The following is an 11,235-nucleotide window of genomic DNA, read 5'->3' as shown; positions in this document are numbered from 1 at the left end:
GGGGACCGGGGCTTGGATTCAGCTGTGGTGGTAGAGGTGAGGAGAGGCAGATGGGTTCAGAGTCCAGGATGATGGCTGTGATGTTGGACCAGGTGGACTGGGTGAGGAGAAGAATCACTTCTAGCAGCTTGGTTTTAGCCTCGATTGGCGATACCCTAACATGAGATGGGGAAGACTGAGAGGAACAGGTAGGGTTGGGGTGAGGGAGGCAATGTGGAAACCAACAGGACCATTTTCTTTCATTTATTTTCTTAAATTTTGTTCTCAGCCAGAACCCTAATCTCTCTGAGCATCAGTTTCCTCAACTGTGAAATGAAGAGAAGAAAGCCTACCTCACAGGGATGCTGTGCCCACTAGGATCTTCTCAGCTGCAAGTAACCATGGCTTAAATACCAAGGATATTTAATGATCTCACATAACAAGATGTCTTGGAGGTAGGTGGTTCCGGGTGGGCTTGGTGGCTCAGCAAAGCCACCAGGATTCAGGGTCTCTCCATCCTTTTGCTGTCTCTCCTCTTGCACCGGTTTTCCATCTTCGGACTTGTTGCCACATGGTTGCCAGAAGCTGCCATAGCCATCACATTCTCACTCGGTCCCACACAAAGATAGGAACAAGTAGAGTAAACAGAGAGGCTCTCTTCCAGTATTGAATGTCCCTGGCCACACTGACTGTATCAAAGGTGGGCCCATGACCCATCCCAGGCCATTCAGAAAAAGCAAAATGGAATTCTTGTTTAGAACTCCTGATGTAACCCTGAGGATATACCCTTTTGGTGTTGGACTGGAAGCTGGGAGGATGTAAGCCTGGAGCTCCTTAGGATCCCGCACATACAGCCTGCCTAAGAGGAAGGCAGGGCCTGTGGGACAGCATCTGAGCACCTGGATGCAGCCATGCCTGAAGCGAGACCAGACAGCAATTGCCTTTTCAGTTATGTAATCCAGTATATTTCCTATTTTGTTTAAGCCTATGTGAGCTAGGTTTCTCTCACAGTTGAAGGAGACTTGACTGATGTAGCTTGCAATAAGAGTTTTTTCCTTCAATTCTAGGGTCTCTAGAGATAAACAAGTGTATGAAAGTCTTAGTCAATGCAGGCTACTACAACAAAAATACCATACACTGAGTGGCTTAAAAAATAAACATTTATTTCTCACAGTTCTAGAGGTTGGAAATCCGAGATCCAGGTGCTGGCTGATGTGGTGTCTGGTGAGGGCCCACTTCCTGGTTTGCAGATGGCTGTCTGTCTTCTCACTGTATCCTCACATGCTCTCTTTGGACCACAGCTAGAGGAAGCAAGCTCTCTGGTGTCTCTTCTTACCAGGGATTGAACCCACACCCTTGGCAGTGAAAGAGTCCTAACCACTGGATGGCGCGGGAATTCCCTGCCCTACCTCCTAATACTATCACATCGGGGGTTAGGATTTCAACATACGAATTTTGGGGGGGGACACAAACATTCAGTCGATAACAATGACTTATCTTAGTAAATACAAATCTTTCCACAAAAGCTAGTTTAAAATAATAATAAAACAAAATTCTAGAGCAGCTTTTTAATCTGGGGTGCAGTGCAGAGGAGTCTTTCTTAATTCAGATGGTGTGGGTGGTATTCAGGTAGTTGCTACATTATGCTTTTGTATTTACAAATAATCATTGTGGCATTGTTGTTATAGAAAAGAGTAGAACCATGTAAATGGCAATAAGTTGGTCAATGGTTAAAAACATTAAGTACAGCTGTATACTGAAATACTAGGCAGCTATTTTAAAAAATGTGGTAGGTAGCTTTCTCTAATACTGATGATACGGGTCGATGTCCAAGATGCATATGTAAGTGGAAAAAGCAGATAAAAATCAGTGTGTCTAATACGCTTCATTTGTAGCAACCAATAAAAAAGACAGTGTGAAAACCTTTGCCTGTGAATGTATACAAATCTCCAGGAAGATAAACAAGAAACTCACAGTGGTGCCTGAGATGGGATGGGAATCGGTGCTTGCAGAAAAAGAGAAGCAAACGTTTTTATCGCACAGCCCTTTGTACCTTTTGAATATTCAATCCCGTGAATGGACTACCTCTTTTAAATAAATAAATCACATACATGCAAATGACAAAAATGACAAAAACCGACAAGCGGAAATCGCAGACACCACATTGAAACATTGGCTTGGAATCTGGCTCAGACTTTAAGTCATGTGAGGGAATTAGGCCTTCCTAACAGAATCCACTTAAGGAATATAATGCCTTCCACGGATTTGGTGTTGGCCCCGATATTCCAGAATCAATGCTGAGCTCTGCTCTGAGTTTCACCATCATAAAGGTGTGCAAAAGACAGACACATCCCAATGTCTCTGTGGCTTTCCCTGTGTGTTGGTAGTCACAATGATTTGTTTTGTTCCTTTGTGCCTTTTTAAAAAAAATAACATTTTTGTGCTGCCTATTTGGTAATGAACAGTGGGAAAAATGAACGTTGTTTAGAATTAATGTAATGACGAATAAATTCCCATAAGAAAACCCAAAAAAGGTCTTTAAACTCAATGAAAAAATAAAAAGAGACTTCCGCCTGGCTCTTGAGGCTGTAAGACGTCTTTTCTTTCTTAGAAATATTAAGCTCCCAACAAGTAGGTTAAAAACGTTACCCTCCGGGGCTTCCCTGGTGGCGCAGTGGTTGAGAGTCCGCCTGCCGATGCAGGGAACACGGGTTCGTGCCCCGGTCCGGGAAGATTCCACATGCCGCGGAGCGGCTGCGCCCGTGAGCCATGGCCGCTGGGCCTGCGCGTCCAGAGCCTGTGCTCTGCAACTGGAGAGGCCACAACAGTGAGAGGCCCGCGTACCGCAAAAAAAAAAACACAAAAAACTTTACCCTCCATTAAATCCTAAAATAGTGAAAGTGAATGATCCATCTCCCCAGTGTCATGTTTCCGGATGGGACAATGATTATGAATGTCTCTTGGATCTGACGCTCCATTAAGTCCTGTTAGGAAGAATACTTTCCAGCTCCAAGACACAATTAATATCTTACTGGCAATGGCATTCTTGAATAGATGACTGGGATTTTAATTACACTCAAGCAGAAAGTAATACTTTCTAGGGCTGGGTAAAAACACTCTTCGGAAGTAAAGTTGGGGGCCATAAAGACTGGGGATTACTTTAGCTAGTCATTTGTAACAGGTAAATGGTTGTGTTTCAACTTCCTGGAGTTAGGGCTGGAGAAGAAGAAGAGGATATTTTAGGAGGAGGAAGGAGAGTCCAGCCGAGGGAGGTGAAGGTCTTTAAGAATTTTTCCATGGTTGAGAATTCATAAAAAACAAGAGTATTGATTATAAAAAGGACAGAACTTCAGAATTAACATTTCTACAAATCTGTAAGTTATCCATTCATGTTGTTTACCCAGTGCATTAATCGTTACTATAGGAAATGCAAGCATCTTCCCAGAAGTTGGTGAGATGGAAAACTGGAAAACAGTCACCAGATGACTTGCACAGTCTAACACAGTGGTTCTTTTTTTTCTGGCCTCACCATGCAGCTTGCAAGATCTCAGTTCCCCGACCAGGGATTGAACCCGCGCCCTCGGCAGTAAAAGCGTGGGGTCCTAATCACTGGACTGCCAGGGAATTCCCTAGCCCAGTGGTTCTTAAGCAGGGATGATCTTAAGCAGGGGATATCTCACACTGTCTGGAGATATTTTTGGTTATCACAGCTGGGGGGGTGGTGGGTACCTCTGGCATTTAGTGGTCCAGGGATGCTGCTAAACCTATATGCTTTTTGTTATACTACGTACACCATTTTATTTAATTAATTAATTTAATTTCAATTTGAAAGCAGTCACTGTTTATTAACTGACCAGATTACAAAAGTAATCATGGTAGATACCTTAGTTCATCCTTCTAATAAGCCTGTTGATCTGGTCTTCCCTGTTGCCAGCATTTCCACCTTCTACAAAATGGGTGGTCTTTTCCTTCATTCCACCTCGTGGAGAAGACAATTTGAAGGGCCACAGGAAGTTGTTTGCTTCTTTGAAACGTTTTCCAACAGTATAGATCTCATGAATCAGATCCTCCATGCAGATAATACTGTATTTGCCAAGAGGCAGAGCAATCAACGCATTATCTGTTAGAGCAATTCGCTTCTTGGTGATTTTGCCATAATCACGCTTGTAGATCAGTTCATTTACTGACTTCAGGTTGGGGTACTCCCACGCAATGTACGGTTCCACAATTCTCAGCATGTTCACTGAAGCCTTGTTGAGCTTCACAAAGGTGCCACTGAAGATATGATGGAGGCGAAGAAGCTGTAACACCTGTCGAACCTTTGGGCTCACACCACTGATACCTCCGATCCTGATGACAAATGCCAATTTGGGTTCAGTGGGTACGTAGAAGTTGCTGGCTTTTCTTGCCATCCTAGCCATTCGAATTTCAGTTCTTATGTACACCATTTTATACCTGGACTTCCTTATTTACTATATCTTCAAGTTTGTTCCATATCAGGATAGAGCACACTATATTATTTATGTATGTTATAAATACATATTTTGTATGTTACAATTATGCAAGAAAACCCACTTATTGTCTTCTCTTTTAATGTATCCATCTCACTAATTGCTTTATATAATTAAACTTTTTTCCGTAGAGCACCACCTTTTCCTTGAAAATCCATTTCTCAAACACCGGATGCTACATTTGGTTGCCAGGTCACATCACACAAAAAGAAATCTTGGAAGAACTACACTTAATTAGTTCTCTATTTTAAAAACGTGCACGCCTCCTTTCCTCCCTCACTGGGGTTGGTAACGTATCTAGAAATGGCTGGATGGACCTGGCGAGACCCCCAGGTAAACTGAGTGTCCTAGAGGGCACGTTGGCCTCCTCAAGTTACTGGTCACTGCTAATTAGTTTAGAGAGTATAAACCCTTCATATTCTCAAATTCCTTTTTCAAAGCAACAGGAGGCTTAAGTCGCCACAGATGTGAATGATGTCATGAAGAGGGACTTCAGGAGGTGCAGTCGAAACCGTCTGAAGCTCACAAGGCAGCGCAAAGCCACCGGCATGGCCCTCCGCTAATAGAATTTAGCCAGGACAAGAGCCATCCAGCTTGTTCCACCAGGAGCTCAGTGCCTCTAATAGATTCTGAAAAAAACATGCCTTTTGTTGTTTCAGTTCGGGCTTAAGAAAAAAGAAAGCGAAAAATAAAGTTGGAAATACATCTTTTGTTGGAAATTTGACCAGTATATTATCATAGGGTATTTTCCTTACTGTGATAAAAGCGGTGATTTCGTAAAACTTATTTTGTGTAATTCCCTTCATTGCTTTCCTGGTTACATATTCGCTATATATATTAATTCCACAAAAAATGTATGGAGGGTCCACTTTGTGCCTGGCATGCTTCCAGGACTGGTGATATAGGATGAAGAAGGCAAACCAACAAAAAATCAAGCGTTACAAAACATATTCCATGGAAAGGAAAGACTATGAGCCCACCCACTCCAGAGACCATGGGTTTCTCCAGTGTTTTTCCTTCCATGCCTATGCTAACATATAATATTTTACAGTGATGGGGATTTCTTGTATGGATATGTATATACTTACACAGACATACAGATATTCACAGTAACATCTGTGAGGGGAATAAAAATCTCCCAAATAAGTGATTTAAAAAATATTCCTATTTATCTTTAATCTGCACACAGATTAAAATTGCTGACGCTCTGAACCATATTCTACACTGAAAAGAATTCTCTGCCTTTGCTTGTGGGTCAATGTTGTCACATTTATAGGAATAAAAATGACAGTGATTATAACCATCATCATAGAAGTGAAAATGCTCCATTACTGAGGTCTGGCTGCATGACAGGTACACTATAAAGCATGTTTATAATGTACTGCATTTGGGCTGGCTCTGGAAATCACACAGCAGCCCTGGGAGGCTGGGTGAGATCCAGCCCCAGGTGGAGATGAGCACGGGAGGTGGGTGCCGGTGGGGGGGGGGAGGGGCTCAGAGCAAGTACTTAGCAGCTCCCAGCACAGATCTGCTTGGCTTCTAAGCGCCACATTTCCCACTCTAATACCATCTAAGCAAGCAAACAAGCATCCACAAAACCTGTAAATCGACACGTAGAAAACTAGGCTGTTGTTTGTCATTTTGATGGAGCAAGCGCACTACAGAAAAGCAGGATTTCTAAGTCTCTCATTCTGTGCTGTCACTAGAGGGTGACTCTAGGTGAGTCGAGTCCCCTCGCCTGGATACGAAATGAGATGAATATTCAAAACATGGATCCCAAAGGGGTCCTGTCCTATGAGGATTAAGCCAGACAGTGCATGTTAAAAAATAGAAGAAAAAAAATCTGTAAATTGTAAAGTGCTTTCCAAATCTTAATTATCCTGGTTTTTTTTTTTTTTTGGTGAGATTGTCTCATTTTATTTTTTATTGACATGCAATTCACCTAACATGAAATTAACTGTTTTAAAGTGTATAATTAAGAGGCAGAGCTCACTCGTGATGTTGTGCAACCATCAAACCATACTATCTTCATGAACATAAATATATACATATGTCGCACGTGACAATGTTGGGCATCGTTCTTTGATCCTTTAGTAATTTAGTGCCCCTCAAGGACACTAGGCTCCTGCAAGAGTCTCCCAACCCCTAGACCTCTAGCTCACACAGGGTTTCCTGCCTCTTCTCAATCCTATCATTGAATTTCAAAGCCTTACAATTGCACCCAACAAATTGCTATGGGTATTTATTCATGGTCTTTGTGATATTTGCTGTTTTACAAAGCCAAGGGAATGTCTGGGTCTCTGATAGGCTACAAAGCCAAAAATAAATCCAGGTAACACGATAAAATTTTAATTATAACCATCCTTGGTTTTCAAGACACCCAAATACTGGGTAATTGTACACAAACTGAAAACAAAACCCCTCCACTCCCAACCCTGTCTGGTTGCTGGGAAGTTCTAGAAATAAAGGTAGGGCTCAACAACATTTAAGACCTTTGTACAGAAATACAGAAGCCAGTTCAAAGCCTTTTCCATATCTGATAACTGGAGCTATCACTTCTTTTTAAATGCAAATAAGTTATTTCGGATATTATTAGAAAAAAATTAAACTAGATTATTTGCAGCATAGTGAAGGAAGATTACTTTTAGCAGTGATGCATGTTTCCACAGGGATCAGTCCTGTTTTAATTTCTAGACTGGCAGTTCTATAGATTCACAAATAAAGAGAGGCCCTGGCAATTTCTATAAAGCCACAAACAAGCCCTATGTTTCTGTTTCTTCTGATGAGATGCTCTGGGTCAGGCAGTGTGTTTGTGATCACACCAAAGTAGCAGCATCCAGTTCAAAGTGGAGGAAAAACAGTCTTAACAATGTAAGAATTTCCAAAAGTCCAAACATCCCTGGCCACGCCGCTCCCACAAATGGAAATGGTGTCAGATCTGCATCATAATTGATCCTCCAGATTTCCATCCACAAAAGAAGGATGTGGTCAAATAGAACAAACAACACCAGGGACAACAGAGGAGCCTTCTTGCTAACGTTCCCCTCCCCTCCGCCCACTAAAGTTTAGCAACCGACATCAATTTCAGCGTAATGCTCAAGATACAATCACGGTAGAGGTTTATGGCATGTTACGAAGAGCAGGGGACAAGCACATGCTATTTTCCTCCTTGAGATGTGAGCTGCTGATAAATCTTCACTGTAGAGGTTTTTCCATAATTCTTTGATTCTTCAAAAGCAAAGCCATTTTGGGAGTCTAAGCTTTTTGCTCCTGACCCCACAAACACAAGGGGGAGGGGAAAAAAGAGTGAAAATGAGGGAGAGCAAGAGAAAAAAGAACAAAAATTTTTGATACAGATAAAAGAAATTAAGCGAGCCATAAAGTCTGGGCTTTGTTTTAACTGGGTTGTAAGGTCCTGCTGTGCTGCCCATAATCCAGCTGGGAGAGGGGCCCCTGCTGGGTGGCTAATTAAAACAATTATAAATACAAAGAAGGTATCAATGGCATTCCGAGACTCAAACAAAGAGATAAAGCATTGAAGATTTAAATTGTCAATGGTCAATCTCTCTTCAGGGGATTCTGAAGAGGAGTCCGTGTCCCCAAGACCCCCCAACTCCTTTTTTATACTGACTTACGTCTGGTTACTCGGGACCCTTCCTTCTGTTGGGTTTACAGACATCAAAATATGTCAATGATGGAATTAAGGGAAAGTATAGGCACGGAAAGACTCCGATGTCTTAGCATGTCAGAACAGTGGATCTGAGTTTAAAAACTAAAATCCTATATGGGGAAAAAGGCCCCTGCCCCTCCTTTGGAATCGCTATTTTCAAAAACAAGAAAACAGAAAAGATCTTGAGACTTTTTGCCCCGATTCAAAGTGACAAAATGAAAGTCAACATGAAATGTGATTAGAGGGTTTTTTTTTTTTAAAAGTACTGTGGGCAGTTTTAGGAATGTTGAAAATGTAGCAAGTGTGCTAGAATACTACTTCAATGGATTTTTAAAAAGGGAGTTGCAGAATTAAACGGTACTCCCCAGCAAAAGTGAAAATCTTTCTTAATTTCTTAGACCAAACTTTTTTTTTTTTTTTCCTTTCTGGCTTTTATAGGTTGAACCCTAAAAGAAACACTCAGAAGTATACTAACCTAGAGTTGCATAAATTAGTTCTCTGGTTATGGTAAAGATCCTAAAAAGGTGTGAAACTGAAAGCCACAGGTAAGAACTAATTTATGCAACTGTAGGAAAATGTCTGAGTAGGTACAACGCAGGACAAAATAAGTGTCAGATGTAGATTCAAATGTGGGATGAGCAACGTTCCTGATTCCTTTAAGGAACAGGATCCAGATACTCCTGCACGCGTCTGTAGTGCTGAGACAGTCCCTCACTGCACTTTCAGAACCTCTCGGGACTCAATCCCAGAGCAGAACAGGTCGCAAACGTTTTCAGGGGCGTCCCTCGGGGAGGGTGGTCTGTTTGCTCTCATGAGTGGGGTCTGACCACTGAGAGCCTGCACTTGGGGGTTGGTCAGCGGGGCTTCAGGAGAAAGACCCCAAAGCTCCGATTCGCTAAGGCTCACCCTTAAAAGGAGCAATACCTCTTTCCACCCAGAAAGAAAGTAACCCGGCGTAGCTGGTGAAAGCCTGTTAAGGAGGAAGCAGTTAAGGTAGAGGCAGCTGATAAGGACCCAGTGGGGGTCGGAGCCCAGAGGCATCCTCTCTCACTCTCCCTTCCCAGCTCCTCCCCTACCATCCCTCTCCGCGTCCCCCTTCTCCGTCTGTCTTATTTTGCCTCCAGTGGCGAGGGGATTGAGTCTTTCTTGGGGTTATCAATGCCCTACCATCCTTTGACTTAGTGTTATTTCTTCCACCAATTAACCGGAAGATGCGTCTCTTTCCCGGTGTCAAAATAATATCAATAAAAAGGTCTGAGAGACTGAATGGAAACATTGGCCCAAAGCATTTGCAGCAATGATGATGATTAGTAAAAAGAAAGATAGGATTTGACCAAAATGACTTTTTTTCTGGGATAGGAATGTTGCCTCATAAAGCACCTTTGCTGCTTCAAGTATTTTGAAGTTATTATGTAACCAGAATATTAATACAAAGCACAGAAACTCCTCTAGTTATGTGTTCAACTCCGAGCTTTCCCGGATTTGAACACAACTCCACGCGGAAGCAAAAGTGTGACAACTCTGCTCAACGCCAACAGAGGGCGATAGATACTGGGATCTGTCACTTGAGTTCTGGTCAAAATTTTTAGGCTAAGGCAAAACTGAAACTCAGATGCACTCAGGGGGCAGAGGAAAACGGACAGGCGGATCTGCCAACAACATTCGTGGGTTATGGCTCGCACACCGTATGCCAGGAGGCGTGCAAGTCATTAAACAAATCTCAAAACATTTAATTTCCCACTTTGACACGTATACATTCATAATGACAAAAGCAAAACATATGTGTCAAGTTATTGTTTATATATGATTAAAAGTCTGCAAACAACCAGAGGAGAGAATTTACTGATTACTGCACATGTCTGGGTGTCCTGTTGATGGGCCTGTGATATTCATATGAGTAACAAACATAATTCATAAGTTATTATTTATCCCATTTCTTTTTGTTGTTTCCATTTCAGTAGACTCATAAAATGTATAGTTACAGTCAGGTTTTTACATAATTTATATTCTATTGACCAAAGACTAAAATATTTTTGTAAAGATTCAGATAATAAATGTTTCAGGTTTTGTGGTCGATCTCATATATTCTTCTTGGTTTGTTGTACAAACCTTTAAAAATATAAAAACCATTCTTAGTTCATGGGGTAAATATAGCCCTTAGGCTGTTCGAAATAAAATCCTGTCATTTTTTGACCCCTCATTTTGTCAATAATCATCTAAAAAATGGAAAACAATCAAATACAATTATCAAAGTATAAAAAATGTGAATACTCATTAAAAAATTAGATGTTATAAATACTTCACAAATGTTTTAAAATCTTTTTCTACCAAAATGTCCAAAATTATTTAAGATGGAAAGGTAAAATACAAATGATAATTGAGATCAAGCTTTACATAAAAATTATTTACACAAAGCTGAAATATATATATATAGTTAAAAGAATTTGTTAAATCCCATTAAATATTCATTATAAAAATAAAACTACTTTCAATTTTAGCATTCAGTGTTTGTCCAGCTGCCAATGTTGAGAATCTAAGCCTGTTACCTCAGGACCAAGGTATAAGCAAATTGAAGAGTTATATGAATTAATATTACAAAATGTCCTGGTACAAATACTGTGCTCTTTGTAAGCACCTCTAGAATAATGAATTGGGACAATGCAAAACAAGAAAGGGGTTGCTCTGGTATTGCTATGGAGATGGGCTATACAAGTATCTGATGCATTTACGGCATGGGAGAAGGCTCCGACAGTTAATTCAGTCGTCTTTTCTCTTTCCTAAGTGCTTCCCATGCTCAAATCCTCCATGCACCATGAAGCAGTGTTGTCTGATGTTGGCAGCAGTATGACAACAAACCTTCAAGGCATTCAGAGGCAAGTGCCTTTTGCTTTGCAGAATGCGACCAGAGATGTGAAGTGTTTCCCGGGGTCTGAACGGTGTCAGTCACAAGCGTGCCTGTTTAATGCCATGGGTTGCACAATGCCACCGCTGAGTACCAGATGTTGAAGGGCAGACTTGCCCATGACTTTTAGCAAATATTTTTTGTGTGTGTTTTATATTCAGAGACACAAAAGT

The 11,235-nt window shown here is 41.3% G+C and overlaps 1 protein-coding gene across 1 annotated transcript; it reads right to left on the bottom strand.

The window, feature by feature from the left end:
• Positions 1-3,848: 3,848 nt before the first annotated feature.
• Positions 3,849-5,040, bottom strand: LOC116739871 (60S ribosomal protein L7-like). The gene is made up of 2 exons (XM_032604687.1): positions 5,003-5,040; positions 3,849-4,434 (listed from the first exon to the last, which is right to left on the bottom strand). The coding sequence occupies exons 1-2, from the start codon at positions 5,038-5,040 to the stop codon at positions 3,864-3,866; spliced, it is 609 nt and encodes a 202-aa protein (XP_032460578.1). The 3' UTR covers positions 3,849-3,863.
• Between the last annotated feature and the right edge of the window lie 6,195 nt (positions 5,041-11,235).

The sequence above is a fragment of the Phocoena sinus genome, chromosome 15, assembly GCF_008692025.1.
Source record: "Phocoena sinus isolate mPhoSin1 chromosome 15, mPhoSin1.pri, whole genome shotgun sequence".
Classification (NCBI taxonomy): domain Eukaryota; kingdom Metazoa; phylum Chordata; class Mammalia; order Artiodactyla; family Phocoenidae; genus Phocoena; species Phocoena sinus.
Note: the sequence above shows the minus strand (reverse complement) of the source record. Positions and strands in the feature narration are given on the sequence as shown.